Source organism: Lichenostomus cassidix, chromosome 11 (assembly GCF_008360975.1).
Source record: "Lichenostomus cassidix isolate B80296 chromosome 11, HeHo_3.0, whole genome shotgun sequence".
Classification (NCBI taxonomy): Eukaryota; Metazoa; Chordata; class Aves; order Passeriformes; family Meliphagidae; genus Lichenostomus; species Lichenostomus cassidix.
In genome coordinates, this window is record NC_139492.1 from 8,159,907 (window position 1) to 8,177,227 (window position 17,321).

The window sequence follows — 17,321 nt, forward strand, 5'->3', positions numbered from 1 at the left end:
TGAAGCATTTAACTGACCCATTTTTTTTCTTTTTTTTTTAAATAAAATCAGTTATCAGCTTGGAGCAATGTACAGTTCTAATGCTCACCCTGACAGGTCAGAGATGCCACTGTGCTGCTCCCCTGAGAAAACAGCCGGAAAGCAGTTGTATGACAACCCCACCCACACAGCATTAAAAGCAAGTGAGAGCATGTGTAACAATGGACTCAGGAGAAGACTGAATTTCCATTGGTGCAGTTAAAAAAAGCCACCTGCCCCCACATTATGCAGTGTGATGGAGTTGCATCAGGAAAGTTTGTCTGTGCTAGGTCAGAGCTGAATGTCTGGCTAGGAACCTGCCCCCCACCCCCCACTGTTCTCTGTGACAGTGGTCATACTGCACCATCACTCATAATAGACAAAGGAAAAGTCCCAAAATCCTGTTCTGTTTGGATGCTTGTTCAGGCGTGCCAAACTTCGATGGTTGATGTATTTCACAAACTTCATAGTTTCTTTGTCTCTATAAACTAAGGCCAAGCAGTTGTCCTCTGGATTCACAGTCAACAGCTAGAGGACACAAAAATTAGGAAGGAAATTAGTTTCACAAAAATAGCTTTGATAAAATTCTTCAGAAAAATCAAACAAAACTGTTTCAAAAGTTAGTCAGAACAAAGGTCTGGTGTTAGAAAATGAACTGTGACACTATTTTAATACCCTTTAACCTAAAGCATTGTAATTCATTAAGAGCTTCTGGACTTCTTACTAGTATGATTACTCAGCACTGTCACTAGTACTGATGCTGAATGTGACCCCAGTGAACAGCACTTCCCTGCAGAAATGTTATCTCTGCTACAGCCTTGTGTCCCTTCAAGGCAAGCTTCCCAAACAGCCCCAGGTGCAGGTGCTGTGAAGCACTCTCAAGGCCCAGGTCTCATGCTTTAGGTGAACAGCAGCCTCTTGAAGCTGAGGCCAGAGCTATGCCCGTGAGTAGTGACTGGGAAAGGAAGGCTCCAGTGCGCTACCGAGCACCCTCACCATTATGTTGGCATTATGACAAAGTGTAATTACGTCTCGCCACCCTAAACAGTTTTATCTGACTTGCAGCTAACAACTGAGGCCCTTACCTCTTCATCTTCACCTTTAGCAATGTAGGAAGTAAAGCCACCATATTCAGGATCCCAGTCTTAAAATAGAAAAGAAAGATTCTTAGAAACCTCAATGCTGTCCAGGCACCAGTCTTCGAGGGAAGCCATTTTTTCACCCTGCTCCCCAAAGTTACTGAATGCAGGATGAGCCCCAGTTTCCCTCCTCCCAGTGTATTTTTTTCTTCTATTCAGAAACAACTTGAAGCGAAGGTACTGGATTTGCCTTTTATGGTAGATGGGCTATTTAAAGTTGTTTGGTGCAATGCTCCTCACATGTGGAACAGTTCTGCCTTAGCAGATAGGCCAAAGGATTTCAGTATAATTACCAGCATGTGCCAGATGCTTTCAGCTGTACATTCTGGCCTCATCTGGTCTACAATGTTTGTGTTTAGGGGTTTTTTTATCACTATCTAACTAGTAATCAACCCAAAATGCCTAGACATGCTTAAAGTAACTTTTGAAAGCCCTGGGCTTTGTGAACTGGAGGTGCAGTGATAATTCTCATGAGGAAAGGGGTGGAACACTTCTGGTGCTCTACCGCCTGACCCTCCAGCGTGCTCAGAGTCATTGTGAGCCACTGCTTAGGAGAGAAAAGCTCTGGGAGGCTCGGCCTTTCCCTCTGCCCAAGCGCCACCTCCTGGCAAAAGCGGGAAAGACCAGAGATGATTCCAAGACCGCAGTCCCAAACCTTCACATAAGAGCTACTGAAACCACGGTTTAACCCGAAATTAGAACTAGGACAAAGTATACAGAGACCTTCTATGCAGGAAACGGTGGGGAGATTTTGGCTGGTTTAGCACTGCTGAGAAATGAAAAGTCATTCCTTTATGCAAACCTTGTAGAAGGAGAGCCTGAAATCTCTCTCATCCACTTACCTTCGCAACCACAGAAGAACAGCAGGTCGAGAGCAAATTCTGTTGCTTGAGAGTCGTGGACAAGAGTGTAGTGCCCATGGGTCCAGCGTCGCAGCTCCCCTGCACACACAGGGGTGCCTGAGCCTAGGAGACACAGGGAGAGCCATGAAGCCACAACAGCTGAGCTCAGGGAATGTGGGGAGCTGAGTGATCTCATCACTGTGAAACTGTCTGTTGGCCTCAGTGAAAAAAAGGTAAAAATCACATGTCATATGTCAACGTCCTTCCTAGAGGTGGCTCTAGGTTAGGTACTTTGAACAATGTGTAGGAGTGGGACCAAGATTTGCTCCATATAGCTCCAAGCTTTGATGTGCTTTGGTTTAAACAGTTCTTCCTTTTTTTTTTTTTTAATATTCCCCCTGAATTTACAGTAGAGCTCCAAACCTCAAGAGCCAGTAACCTCTCTGCTCTGGTAAGTACCCTGAAACTAACCAGAAGCCTTAGGGAAGAAGGATATTGCTCCAAACACACTCTGTACAATCCAAGGGGTATGTCATGTTAGGGAAAGCTTTCTTTTCTCATAGGTCTAGCTCAGTTTTCAATCGATGCAGCCCCAAACTATGCCCTCCTGATACATGAGTTCAAAATGAAAGAGTGAGAACAGGGCAAATAGCAAAGCCAAATGACTAGTTGTAGAAATCAGAAAAACAAAGCCTTTGTTCCTGATAAGTGTTCTGGTGAGATTTTTTCAGTAGGACTTGTTTTTACTACCTTTTATTCCAGTGTCCACTGACTTTGCCTGACTCAGTGCAGGCTGAGTATTTTCAAAAATTCTAACCTTAAACTTCAGAGCCACTGTTTTAAATAAACATCACCAATCCACAAATCCAAAATTAATCCTACCTTTGATAGTTGTCACTGTTGAAAACTAAATGGCTGTTTAGGCTTACAAATGTTTTCTGAAAGGTTGAATCCTAGTTTTAGGTAGCAATTTTCTAATTCTGAAATTGCTTTACTTCTGACCTGTTCACCTTTCTCTTTTGGATTTATTATCTCATACAAGAATGTGCTTTACATGAAGCAGGGGTATGTGGATGTAGAAACCATTGACAAAAGATTAACAGCCCCTTCCCAGAAGTCCCATCTTTAAGACCTTGCTCTGTTCAAAATGGTATCTTCAAATTAGTCATTAATTTACTCCAAATTCTTTTGCAATGGTCACCGATTTCAGATAATCAATCTAACATGCCTAAAGTCCCATGTTTTGCTGGTGCCTTGTGCTGGCTGCAGTACAAGATGAAACACTAGTTCCATGAAAATCACTGGGAATTTCAAGTCCTTTCACAGTGCTGCTGCTCTACTCACCGCTCTGCATCTCACCATCCTGGTCTTCAGGGGTGTTGTCAGGCTGGCGTGGCCGATGGGGATTGCCACTAGCAGGCTGTTCAGTCTCTTCCTGCTCAGGTTTGGCACTGCTGTGCCCAGTGGTATCTGCTGCTTGTCCTTCCCCAGCATCTTCATCCTCATCAGAGGGAGCCAGGAAGTGCAGTTTTAAGCCAGTGAAGTTGGAAAGCAGTAAAAAAAAGGCTTCGGAGCGCAATAGCTGCAAGAATTTCTTCAGTGTGTCAGCAAGGCTGTCTTCTTCTGCTGCCTCATAGAGTCTGAAAGACAGCAGATTTATCTCCTTGTTGGAGAGCCAACAAGGACCATGTCCAGAGGGACAACACTGAGCAGTGGAGCCTCATGGCAGCTCCTGCTCAGCCTGATCAACAGGTGTAGCAGCCATTTTTCCCCACCTTTTATTGGCTGGCCCCCGACTACTCCACTGGATCTCTTTATTCTCCAATGCTTCACAGAGTAGTTGGTATTTCTCTTTCTAGGAGAAAAATATGCAGAAATGTTAACATTTAGCTCCCAGAAAAAAGAAGGGTGAAGACAAGTGTTTAATTTTTGATGAGTCCCTAAGCAGCAGTGCACAGGCAGTCAGAGGGGATCCATCCACAGAATCACAAAGGCTGAGGTTGGAAAGGGCCTCTGGAGGTCACCTGGTCTATTCCCCTTTAGGTGTGAAACTAGAAGGTGTATTGTTTAACAGATGTGCAAGCAAACCCTTTCCCAGCCTTCATGCTATGTGATACCTGCCAGCCCTGCAACCTCTTCTGGCAGATCACATCAAATTGAACCACTGAGCTCACCTTAAGAAAGTCTTTCAGAAGAATTTCTGATCGCTCCTCAAATTCCTCCTGGATTTGAGCTTGGGAGTCCATGTCCAAATAAACTAGATTGATCCACTCATACAATATTTCATGCTGGAAGGGAAATGGATTAGAACACTAAATTTTCAAAAATGAACAAGATTCCCCAATTCCCCCTACCAAGCTGGGGAACAGGGCTGGATTTCTATACACACGCACACACTCTCCTTTTCCTTCTTTATTTCATTGTACCATAAGTATTCACCACATTCTCTGAACTACTGCAGGTATGCAAAACATACAGAGTCAAAGATGCACAAGAAATAAACTGAATACAAATTTATGGACAGGAAACAAAAAGGACAACGAGATGAAGATTAAAACATCCCCAGTGCATTGGTGCATTCCCTAACAGGAATGACATGAACAGGACAGAGACAGAAATGCAGATATGCAGATGTAGGCTTGTTACTCACATCGTAGGGGATGTGTGGGCTCCTGGCCAAGGGGGCTTCAATGTGCCGTGCAGGTCTGGCCACAGACGGGCCGTGGAACCAACCGCTCACCGACAGGCGGCACTTCTGCGATAGCACTTCTGACACCTGCAACAACATTGGGCAGCACATCACTGGTTAGTCAAGGACCAGGTGAAACAGGTACCATGCAAACTTGTGACAGGAGATGGACTTGAGTCCACAGAGCCCACTGCATACACAGAAAATTCAGACAGGGCTAGACCAGGACGGACTATCAGAGAGAGGCCTATTATTCTGAAGTCTATTGCAGGTTTCCAGAATTCCAGTCTAAGCTTTTACTCCAAGCTCACAGAGAATCCATTCTCTCTCTCCCTTAGAGATCTTTCAGTCACGGATTTTTAAGACAAAATTAAGTTGCTACCTGAAAACAGTCAGGGCAGTGACCAAGTAGATGCTTCTGTTAATTAACAACTGTAAGACATAAATGACACAAAAATACACCCCTAAGTGGCCTAGGTGAGGACATGCCCAACCTATACCACTGACCATCTTCCTCTCCAGCCTTCTGCTCTCTGGCCCTGTTTGATACAATCCCTGGTGCTCTTGAGTACACAGGAATTTAGATTTCAGTCAGGTGTTTGTGTCACACAGTTCCACAAATTATTCATCCTGTTCCCAGGCATTTTCCTGACAAGTGTCACAGAGTGCTCCTTAACTGTATCAGCATTTCTGCTGCAGGGCTCTGCACCATGTCTGTGTCACTGAGGGGGTACAGCCAGATCTGCATAGTGCCCTTGCACTGTTGGCAAGGCAATGGATGGCTTGAGGAGCTCTTCTGAAGCAAAGTCATGACAGTCACATCAAAAATGTGAGCTAATTTAAAACAAGCCAATGAACAGAAACAAATGAGAGCCAAATTCACGCCAGTGGCTTGCCAGCACAGTAAAACAAAATAGAAATGGAATATTTTCTTTCCCAGGATGATGCAGCTAAACTGATGATTTAAAGTTGGCTTTAGTTCTTGTCCTCCTTAAAGTCCTTGATGCCCTCTCTTTAGCACACAGCACTTAGCATAAGAATCCTCTACCCTCAGTTCTTCTCCCTCCCCATCAGGATTGTAATAATACATAGAGTGAATAACCACAACAATGAGGATCAGAAAATTAACAAGAGACAGCTCCTTGCCTGGTGGAAAGAGACTGGAGACACTTCAAAGAAAACCAGTGTGTTCCATGAAGGCACTAATGACTTGGTGATTTGTTGTGGCTGAAAGTGTTCTGAGGAAGAAAACATACCCTGGTTAAGATATGAACTGAAACTTGCTAGAAACTGCTATTTCCCTCTGACTTCATGACACCATGACTGGTGGGACACCTGGGTATAAGGGATGGGGCTCAGAGCAAGGGCTTGGTGAAGAATCTGTGCACCTCTGCATGGAGACAGGCAGAGGGAGTTGGGGCTGTTCAGCTTGGAGAAAGATCTGGGGCAACCTAAACCCTCTTCCAGTACCAAAAGGGGCTCCAAGAGTGCTGTAGAAGGACTTGGGCATGGAATGACAGAACAAGAGGGAATGGCTTCCAACAGACAAAGGGTGGGTTTAGATTAGATATTAGGAAGGAATTCTTTACTATGAGCAGTGAGGCACTGGCACAGGTTGGCCAGAAAAACTGTGGATGCCCCATTCTGGAAATGCTTAATGAGGTTTGCAGCAACCTGGTCTAGTAGAAGGCATCCCTGCCTACAGCAGGCAGCCTGGAACAAGATAGGCTTTAGCATCCCTTCCAAGCCAAACCATTCTGTGGTTCTGTTGCTGGAAAAGAAAGTTATTATCATCAATCTGGAGTTCTGAGCACAGTTACTAGCATTGCTTCTATCTTGCCTCTAACTCTTGGCCCTTCCAAAAGTTCCTTTGTCTGCTGTTGCCTGTTAGCACTGTCTGCAAAGCCTGCTACAGCCCATCCCTACGGTGCACATATTACCTATACCTCAGCTTCTCTAAACAAAGGAGAAACTCTTTATCGCCCTTCTACTGTTTGAGATGAGAGTTGCTGCAAGCACATAAGCTTCATCTTTTTCATCCACCTGAAGCTGAGCTTGGAGCTTTTACCATCTGTGCTGTACAGGTCCAGCGTTCCCCCATCACTTTTCTCCCAGGGTGGGACGAGGTACAGGATGAAAGCGATTCTCCGACCTTCCAGTTCATCATCGTGGCACAGCAAGACATCTGCAATTACACACATTTTGCTGCTGTAGCATCTTTCCAGTACATGCATGATTCATTCCAACAACTGCTTCCCATCTTTGTCCCCGCAAGGATATGACAAGAGAAAACATGTTATTTCCAAGAACTGCATTTTTGCTCATCAGCATCACCATATCAGATCTGCAAGATTAACTCCTGTGGGACTGTACTGCAATTGGCAGATAAGCCCACTCTGAATGTGTAGGCAGTTATACAACAGCAACAGTTCATTCATCATTGGTACTTCATTTTCAAAAATTGTTTTGCTGCTGACAGCTTCTGGGACCCTCTGGAAGTAGAATAAAATTACGGACTCTATAAATATTTTGTTTCCTACACAGGTACAGAATTTTTAGGGAAAGAATAACTTCCAGACTGACCAGTATATTCATATTTGGCACAGGAGATGTCAATAGTTGGCTCCAGCTCTATCTGGGTCACAGCAGAAAGCCACACTCTGAATTCTTCACACAGAGCATGCCTGAGAAGATAAGCACATAGTAAGCGTCCTACGTTAGAAAACATATCACCATAGACTAAACTCATTTATTATCTTCCTGCCAACTATTTGAATAGTTACAGGTGCTGTTGCTGCGAGTGACAGTGTATTCCTACAGAACCACACAGGAGCTGGCCAGGGAAACAGCCCATGCTCACAGCCCTGCTGGCAATAACCAGCAGCAAGCATACAACCAGCCGGAAGGTGCACCAGAAGGGCTTCTGGTGACCAGCGGTGACAGGTGCAGGGGAGCTGAGTATGGAGGAAAGCTCAACAGCCTTCGGTGCCGTGACAAGCGCAGAGCAGATTCAGCTCCCCAAGGCCTGTTTTTGGCCCGAGTACAGGGACAGAAGGCGGCCACGCCGCGGGCCCACCCCGCAATCATCTTCCACGGGGAGCCACCAAGGCTCTTCCCCACCCTGAGCGGGCAAAGCCCCGAGCTCACCCTTTACCTCAGGGCGGCGACGTGGGGCTCCGGGTTTGCCCCCAGCTCCTCGGACTGCGGCGGCCCATGGAAGAGAAGAAGGGACGGGGGTTAGGGCGGCTCGGCTCGGCCCAGCTCGACACGGCCCGGCTCAGCTCAGCTCGGCCGTGGGCCCACCTGCCGCAGCGAGAGGAGATCGTTGCGCCGCCCGCGGAAATCGAGGCCCAGCAGTTCATCCCGCAGCGCCTCCGCGAAGGCCGGGCCCGCCAGGAAACCGGGAATGGCGCCGTGCCGGAACGGGGCCGGTTCCAGCACCACCGCTTCTGCAAGGGAAAGGCCGCCGGTGAGGGGCGGGGAGCCGGGCCATGCCGTGCCGGAGCCGCTCCACGCGGGCCCGGCCGGGCCGTACCGTGCCGGAGCCGCTCCGCGCGGGCCCAGGCCGCCTCCGCACGCTCCCGCAGCGCCGCGTCCCCGAGGGCCGCGCAGAGCTCTGCCCGCGCTTCGCGCCTCCCGCGCTTCGCTCCCGGTGGCGGCGCCGCTCCGTGACGCTTGGTGGCCATGGCACCGACCGACCGGACTACAACTCCCTGCGGCCCCCGCGCTCCGCCCGCAGTGACCAATCGGATCGCGGGAGGGGCGGGACGGGATGCCGTTGGCCAATGAGCGAGGAGAGGCAGGGCGGAGCGCGGCGCCTCCCGGCAGGCGGCGCGCGGCGCTGAGGGCTGGGCGGGCGTTAATGGCGGACGGCGCTCCCGCCGCCCAGCGCTGATCGGCTGCGCCCGCCGCCTCTTCCCGCCGCTTCTCGCCGCCTCTTCCCGCCGCCTCTTCCCGCCGGTTTTCGCCATGTCTGTGGTGCCGCCCAACCGCTCGCAGACCGGCTGGCCCCGCGGGGTGAACCAGTTCGGGAACAAGTATATCCAGCAGACGAAGCCGCTCACGCTGGAAAGGACCATCAACCTGTGAGCGCCGCCTCGGGCCTGCTCGGCTCTGCCCCCTCCCGTCCCGCCCCGCTGGCCAGCCCATCCCCGCTCCCTTGTCAGGCCCGGCGGGATTTTCCTTCAGTGCCCGCCGTGCGAAATGCGGAGGGTCCCGGCCCTTGGGAGGGCTGGGGGCACAGCGGCGGCAGAGCCCGGGTGTTGGTGGGCCCGCTCCCCTCGCAGGGGCTGTGGGTACCGGGGGCTTGCCGGCCTTCGGGGAGTGTGGAGTATGGTGTGAACGCGTTAGTGCTTAGAAACAGTGTCTGGCTCGGGAGGTGTGAACCCCAAGTAACACAGGGAGGGTTTAGGTGTGTTGAGCATCACAGACGTTTTCGCGCACTCACAGGCATCCAGAAAGGCGGCAGAGAGAGAAAGGGCTTTTTGTTGGCCTCGCTGAGATTTGGGCTGATCCTGGGCGGTCAGTAGGATGTGGTTGGATGTGCCTGGTGTTTGTGGATTGTCTGGTGTTGGAGTTTAAATTCAGAGTGTTTGCTACCAGAGAAAACTGGCATAGATACAAACTATTTCCTAATAGGTATTTATGTATTTTTAATGAGAAACCATGTATTTTTGCTTCTTTCAGTAAACTCTGATGGATGTGGAATGTGTTCTTTGCTAAGTGCATCTGTCAAGTTTCAAAAACCAGCAGATGTTAACTGCATCAGTCAATATTCAATTTTGGCTGACATGTTTGTGTATTTTTCTGGTGGAGCTGCATTTATTCACAGTCTTGTGAAAGTTCAAATACGAACTTTAGAAACTGAAATATTCTATAGGGTTTCTAAAGCAAAAATTCATCAGGAATTTGTGTTATCGGCAGCATTTTTCTAAACTCTAGGCTAAGGGTTTTGCTGTACAGACTAATGCACCCACATTAATGTAGTAGGTTATTAATAAAGCTATTTGTGCATCTAAAAATGGAAGCAAATGGAAAAAGAAATGTAGATGATTTTAAACTGTAAGTGAAAGTGGGGGAGCTTAGTAAATGAGTCTGTGGTTTGGAAACTAGTTGTTTTGGCTTACTTGTCTACATGAGAAAAAGCTCTAACAATGGCAACTGGCTTGTGATTTCACCTCTGTAAAACATGAGGAAAATTGGAGGGTGAGTGGGGCTGGAATTTGAGGGGGGAAGAGTGTATTCGACTTAAGTATGACATATTTGGGGAAAGAATCCATGACAAGATGCATCTCAAGGAAAACATAAGATCAATCATTCTGTTAATTCAGTTGCTGTGTGCCACGAGTCAGTAAAACCACGGTGATAACTTGTCACTGCTCTGCCCAGAAACATTTACTTCTCCCTTTTGACTCAGCAGGGAGATTCTGTCTTTCCTCCAGGTTTCTCCTGCCATCAGACCTCTATGTTATGTGGATTTAATTGTATAAGAATGCTCCTCTGTTGTCCTCTGTTCTCTCTTGGACTGACCCATTTCTTGCCTTTCCTTTCTTTTTTGTTTTCAGTCCCTCTTACCTGGAGAAATCGCCGAGTTTCTGCTGCACTCTCACAAAAGTGCAGGGGCCCAGCACCAGCCCAGCAGAGGGATCTGCACACACTCTTCATCTTACCCTGAGGTCCCAACCTTGCACTCAGAAATTCAGCGTTTCTCCACTTCTGTGATCCACATGCCTGATTTCCCACTTCAAAACAAAACCACTTCTAACAGTACAGTTCTCAGGCTCTCATTACATCTGCAGAGAAAACTGCAGTTTTGTGCAGCTTCCTTCCTTCCCAGCAGAGCTTTTTCTCCAGTCGCTTTTCCAGCTCCTTTCAGAGCTTCAGCTGCCTTTTCCCTGCGGCGTGGAGATCAAAGAGGGTGGCTGTTGAATGACAGTTGGTTCTTCTGTGCTTCTTTTCCTTCTTTTGAGCCAGCACCAGGCTAGAGTGTAGCTCAACAAGATTGTGTTGTTCAACAAGATCTGTTCCTTAGTGCAGATCTTCCTGGGACAGGGGCCACATGAACCGCCAGCAAGAATTTTCACCCTGCACTATGACTTACTCATCAAACAATGAAGGGTCTGCCTCGGGCTAGATGCTGTATCATAGTGATTTAAAGTTAAATTTCCCACGCAGTAACATTTTTTCTCCTCCTTGTAGGTATCCTCTGACAAATTACACGTTTGGCACAAAGGAGCCTCTGTATGAGAAGGACAGTTCTGTGGCAGCTCGATTTCAGCGCATGAGGGAAGAGTTTGACAAGATTGGCATGAGGCGGACAGTGGAAGGGGTTCTGATCGTGCATGAGCACAGGCTGCCCCACGTGCTGCTACTGCAGCTGGGTACAACTTTTTTCAAGCTGTAAGTGTTTGTTTTTTAAGTGTTACTTTATTTTATTGTCACAGACCACTAAACATGTGGGCTAGAGCTTAAACTGTGGCCAACTGCTCTATTTGTTGAATGGGATTAATTTTTTGTAAAGACTTAGTCTGGAAAATATTTGAATGGTGAGGTTTTCATCTAAAATGTGTTTGTTTGACTGCTCATGAGGGGGGTAGCTCAGTTTGGAACCAACTGGGAATCTCAGTTACAGTGCATCACTACAGTAAAATCTCATTTAAAACTCATTATCAGCAGTTAGTGTGTTGTACTTGAATTGTGAAAGCTGTTACGCTTCGGTAGCTTACGCTATGCCCACAAAAATGGGCAAGTGGAGTTCAAGAGCCCTGTAAATGCAGAATGATACCTGTTTGCAAACTACTAGGTGAGTTGGGATAGCAAGAAAGATAGGCATTTAACTTTGAGAAAATCGCTTCATTTCATCTCTAGCCAGAGTGAAATTTTAGTGTTTGAATACAGTTGCAGTGATGGTGGTGTTTTTTTTTTTTTAACTAGATGTTCTTGACATGTTTCAAGTTACCTTGCTTGTTTTCTTGTTCTTCTAACATCTTATACTGTTCTCAATTTTGTGTGTGTGTGTGAAGTCTATTTTTATATCTAGATTAATTTTTAACATCTTGATTTGAAGGGTGTTTGTGGACAAACTAGGCAAGATTGTGAATGACTTGCAAAATGCTGTAATGATGAAAATGTGATTTCAGTAATACTGCATAACTTTCCCACAAATTTTATTTTCTGCTTTCTGTCCTTTTCAGTGAAAGCTGGTTTTGTGGTAAGAACAAATATGGGCACCATTTACAGCTCTTCAGCTTCTGGTTATTATTGTTAAAACTTTATCCTTTAAGTGTCCCAGTTATTATCATGTGTAATGTTGTGCTTTGTCTTGCTGAAATGAAAGTATTTAATGTAATAGTTAGTTTTATAAGGGACATAAATAGCCATTTTAGTTTCAGTTTTGATAAAAGCTATCCTGCTGTCTTCAAATTCAGCAAAGCTAGATTTGGAACTTCTGACTTAAGAGCCATAAGTGAATTTGTAACTACCTGCCTGGAAGCACACCAGAATTTATGTGTGAAGATTGGTAAATACAATAAAATAACTTTAGCTTTCACCATTGGTTATTTTAACAGACCTGGTGGCGAACTCAATCCAGGAGAAGATGAAGTAGAAGGGCTCAAACGCTTAATGACAGAGGTCTGTTTTCTTTCATTATGTTGCGACAGTGGAATGTTGCATTGTTTTAGAATTACCAGAATAAGATAAAGCATTAGAGTAGTCTTCTTACCACTGTTGTTGTTTTGTTGCTTTTGTGATGTTCTCAGGTAGTTAAATAAAGCAGTCAAGTTTTCATTTATCTGCATGATGAGTGTGGCTGACTCCTGCCTGCTGCTCAAGTCCTGTGTTCATTTGCAGCTTTGCTTTCTGGCTTCAGGCAAGTGAGTGTAGAGATGAGCAATAAAATATGTTGTGGAGGACAACTGATGGGGACTTACCTTTGAGATAGTCCTCCCAATGCACCATTTTCTCCAGGTAGCTCAATTAATTCTGCCAGATAGTGTAACAATGTATTTCATTCTTCCCATTGGTCTGATAGGACTCAGTCCAACTGAGAACAGCATAGATTTTGAAATGCTTTCTAGAGTGGCCTTGTCTTACCAGGCAAGGCTTTTAGTAAAAAATGTCACTTCATACAAAAATACTCTACAATTCTATATAAAGCTGTCTCAGAGCAGTTATGAATTACATCAGACACATATTACAGCAAGTCTTTGTGCTTCCAGTACGTGTTTACTAAAAAATTTCCTTGAGGTAGTTAGAGGTTTGATTATTACTGGATTTTTGATAGATACTGGGTCGTCAGGATGGTGTTCAGCAAGACTGGGTGATTGATGACTGCATTGGCAACTGGTGGAGACCAAACTTCGAACCTCCACAGGTGAGTACTCCTGTGGGCTTCCATCTTCTTTGGTCAAGTTCTGTTTGTACTTCTAAAGCCTTCAACCTACCAGATGGGCTTCTTGAGTGCCTGTTGCATGAGCAATTAGTTTTTCTGGGTTTTATCTATTTCATCTCCTTTCTATGACTGAAGAGAAACTACAGCCGTTTTTTTCCTGAAAACTCCTGTCTCCCTCCTCACACCTGTCCTGATGGATTAGAAACCACTGGATATAATAGCTTCCAGTTCTGTGCTGAGACAGATGCACCATTTAAATTCATTTTGTAGCCACAATGGAAACTCTTGCACTGCAGCTTATGGAACAGATGCCCTGTGAATAAATTAGTCTCACTACCCTATTTCTGAGGGCTTTAATACTGAAAATCCTTGCTCAGTTTGCTTTTATGCATTTCTGTCTTATTGGGTTGTTTTAACTGCTCGTGAGTATTTGTGCCACTTTAGATCCTGTCAATAGTTGTGACAGTAACAGCATTCCTTTAAGTACTTTCTTATGGAAATGGTTTTCTTTATTTGATGCCATGAAAGAACAATATATGACACATTGAAAGCTTGTACAGTGCTTGATAATTTATAAAGTAGCATTTAAGATTGCACAATATTTTCAAAGTTCTGTACAACTGTTTTTTATCTTTTTCTTTCCCTAGTATCCATATATCCCAGCTCATATTACAAAGCCAAAAGAACACAAAAAGCTTTTTTTGGTCCAGCTTCAAGAAAAGGGTAAGTGTTTGTTTGCATCAAAGGGTTGTATTTGTAACAATGTTTAAATGCTTGCATTTCACACAAGGAAATGTAGTTAGCAAGCTGTGATTGTATGCTTGCAGTTGTTCGCAATTGATCACTACCGAAGTTAAACGCTGGTATTTGTTTTGAAGGTAGATGATCCTTTGAACATCGGTTCCTAGTAAATTTTCATTCCTGCTCCTAGATCAGTCTGTGTACAGCATGTGGATCCCACATTTAACTAGAAAAGGAATAAACCTGCTTGAGTGTTCCATGTAGGGAACTTGTTTTGAGGTTTATGTGGGATGATGCCTTGGCTGGATGTGTGCTGACTTTCTGATTCATCAGCTTGTATTTTTTTTTAGCTTTGTTTGCAGTCCCCAAAAATTACAAGCTGGTTGCTGCACCACTGTTCGAGCTCTATGACAATGCACCAGGATATGGACCCATTATTTCCAGCCTTCCTCAACTTTTGAGCAGGTATATTGTATTTGTATAGTGGTTCTTGGGAATATGTTTGCTGTGGGACACCAGAGCAAGGCAAGGTGCTATAGAAGCCAACTTGAAAAGGTTGCATCTATCCCAAAGATTCTGCCTCAGACGAGGTGTGATGGGCAGCTTGGAGGCACTGATCACAACTGGCTAGCACCAAAGTCCTGCCTAGCAGTTGTAGCTAAGGAAGACATGAAAAATAGTGAGGATAAGGTTGTGCACAAACTGTGGAACAGCTTCTTGTAGCTATTGGGGACAGCTGGAGTGTTAAAGCCAGGATGTGAATTTAAAGCACTGAGTTAGGTGTGCACATTATCACAGCTTTGTGCTGGTTAAATGTGGTGGTTTTTTTATGCTCTGTAGTAGAGTTAATGAAGTGTAGTAGCTTTATGACACAACTATCTGTACAGACAGTCGTATTTTTTCCTTCCTCTTCCAATGTATACATGCTTTAGCTTCCTTACCTGGAAGTGGCTTGTGGCTTTTCTCTCCAGAGCTCACTAGTTTCACTGGTCTCTTATTTAAGAAAATGTTCAGGCATGCCAGGTATTCCCCAGCCTGCCAGCTCTTCCTCAGGGAAGTAGTTCTGTCACCCACCTACTATGATGAAAAAAGCATGTTAGCAGAATGTTAGCACTGGTGTTGCCCATAATATTCTGTTTCCTGCTGAGTTTTTTTTCTCTCTAGCCCAAATTTTGGCTTCCCCTCCTCTAAAGACAGCAGGTACTTCCTCTTGAGTACCAGCAAAACACTGTCTGTTATGCAGCTTGGGTAGTAGTGCAACAGACACATCCAAAGGCTGGGCATCTGGAAGCTGAGTTGGATGCTCACTTTCACTGTTTTCAATGAAATTTAGTTGGTAAAAATTCTCTCTTCTGTTGAAGGTTGGCCTGGCAGCAGAAATGCTGCGAAAGAGTTGCTGGTGAAGGAATGTAATTCTCACTGTGATTTTCGTATCTATGAACCTGTCTTAGGAGATGAAATGTTAATAATTAATTAATTCTGCAGCCTTAAAAGACAGTTTTGTAATACTAGTGTAGTCGTTAGTAGTAGTGCTGTTAAAAATGATGCTTCCTGCTATACTGTAAAGCTGACTTAAAAAATGCACTTTTGTCCTGTCAGGTGGAGGCTTATCCAGAACAGAAACAAAACATTCATTAAAAAATGCCATTAAATAAAAAGAACAGAAATTCCTCACTTGGTATAATCCTTTTAATTTTAGGTTCAACTTTATTTACAACTGAATTCCTGTTTACCTGAAGACTCCAATAGAAGAAGCAGTCTCTGTGAGCACAGCTTTAAACTGTAGAGAAATGAATACGTGTAACACAAGGACTTTTTAAAGTCATTTTGTTCCTGAAGGCCACTAAACATTCTATGGTATGAACACAGAAGTGAATCTCAACTGTTGAGCTAGAGAGATGGCAATGGGATACCAGTGTTTTAATCCCTATTCATTGTAATACTCACCAGTTTTTTTGTTTTGTACAACATTAAACAAAATGGTTAAGATTCTGTTTGTCTTGGATTTGGTTTGGTTTTTTGTTGGGATTTTTTTTTGTTTTTTTGGAGTTTTTTTCCTTCGGTTTTTTAGGTGTTTTATTTTTCTTTAGTTGTCTCTTACTTTTAGGTGCATATTTTAAACTTTATTACTTTCCCTCAGGAATACAGATGATCTGGGTAACGAGGAGGAGCTTAGCCATTCAGGGCCCATTCAGATGCTGTCATCTCTGTTCCTCAGCAGGGAATATCCCTGGGGTCAGGGAGAAATGAAGTGGTATAAGTAGATGCAATATCATTTTGATTCTTAATTAACTTGGAGACCAGAACCGCTGTTTTGAGGGAGTATAGGTACTTAACGGCAAGTGTATCCTTTGCCTTTTTTTACCAGAACTCATCTGTTTGTACAGAGCTTGGAGGAGACGCAACATGCATCTGTTCCTTCACTGCCCTCTTAAGACAGTAACAACCCAAAAATTTCTGTTGGACTGGTCTGAGATACAGTTAAAATAGGGAAAGTGAAGTTAATTCTGTATATTTATCCTTGGCTATGGGACAGAATTAGGGTCATGTTGAAACGCTTTGCCAATGCCACGTACAAGTGGTTCCATGTTATGCTGACCGGTATTGTCTCATCCTGCAAGGGATACCCGCGCTTCTGCTTTTTCACCTCCACATTTCAATCTCTTGTAACTAGTAAATACCAGCCTTTCTAATTCTGGGGTTTTTACATGCTTGGCTAAACGTAAACTCCAGTTGGATGTGACACTTCCCAATGCCTTCAGTCTTCTATAATTTTGCTTAATGAGTCTTTAAAAGATTTGTTTCCAAGTTCTGCCTCTGATCAGAAGATGTACTGTTGCTTGTGCACTGTCCTCTTTTGTGAAGACAGGGTTGGAGAGTGCCTGCTGCCAAGAGAACTTAATCTTGCCAAAGTGCTTGGCTCTGCTGCTGTCTGCACTGGTAAGCAATGTACAGAACAATCCAGCCAGCTTGGTGCTTTGGTCAAATTGAAGCTGTGCTGTATGGGAAATGTACTGACAAATGCTGGGGAAGGTGGTGGAAGGGCTGTTCACTTTGGTCCTATGGACAGAAGGCCCAAGACAAATGGTGAGTGGAATATGTGGTCTCTTAGCTGCCAGCTGGGGGAAATAAAGCTAGCAGGGGAGTGGACAACAGAACCCTTTTTGCCTGTAGAAGTAAGAAAGGGCAGGTGGAAATTTGGAAGTCAGATGGTACAAGAACAAGGAGCAGAGTGCAGCTTTTGAGCCCTCGTAGTTAACAGCACCTCTCACCTTACTTACCAAACGGTGGTTTGGGAGACTAATTCTTGTTCCAGGCTGCCTGAGGAAGGGCGCTGCTCCCGCAGTCTCTATGCGCTCCGACACCCGGCCTGCAGGTTTCGGGGCTCCCGAAGGCCCCTCTGCTTGCCCCACGCGCGGCTCGGCGGTGCGGCCGCTGTCCCGGGCGCGGGGGTGCGGGGCAGGGCCGGGCCGGTGCAAGCGCCGCCCCGGCCGTGACTC

General features: G+C 45.2%; 1 protein-coding gene and 1 long non-coding RNA gene across 3 annotated transcripts; both read right to left on the bottom strand.

The window, feature by feature from the left end:
* On the bottom strand, positions 1 to 8,795 carry OGFOD1 (2-oxoglutarate and iron dependent oxygenase domain containing 1). 2 transcript variants are annotated; one of them, XM_085071754.1, is made up of 13 exons: positions 8,224 to 8,795; positions 7,992 to 8,137; positions 7,843 to 7,889; positions 7,272 to 7,372; positions 6,757 to 6,873; positions 5,835 to 5,926; positions 4,650 to 4,775; positions 4,174 to 4,287; positions 3,775 to 3,854; positions 3,344 to 3,639; positions 2,000 to 2,122; positions 1,104 to 1,162; positions 1 to 546 (listed from the first exon to the last, which is right to left on the bottom strand). In XM_085071754.1, exons 1-13 carry the CDS (start codon positions 8,765 to 8,767, stop codon positions 385 to 387), a joined length of 2,007 nt encoding a protein of 668 aa, XP_084927880.1. In that variant the 5' UTR covers positions 8,768 to 8,795; the 3' UTR covers positions 1 to 384. The 2 variants fall into 2 exon arrangements, with proteins under 2 accessions (XP_084927880.1, XP_084927881.1); XM_085071755.1 differs by lacking the exon at positions 7,843 to 7,889 and having other exon boundaries at positions 8,174 to 8,795.
* A 4,167-nt stretch (positions 8,796 to 12,962) lies between these two features.
* On the bottom strand, positions 12,963 to 17,291 carry LOC146432239 (uncharacterized). Its single transcript, XR_014854503.1, has 2 exons — positions 17,103 to 17,291; positions 12,963 to 15,267 (listed from the first exon to the last, which is right to left on the bottom strand). It is a non-coding gene; the product is annotated as an uncharacterized LOC146432239 (long non-coding RNA).
* Positions 17,292 to 17,321: the final 30 nt, after the last annotated feature.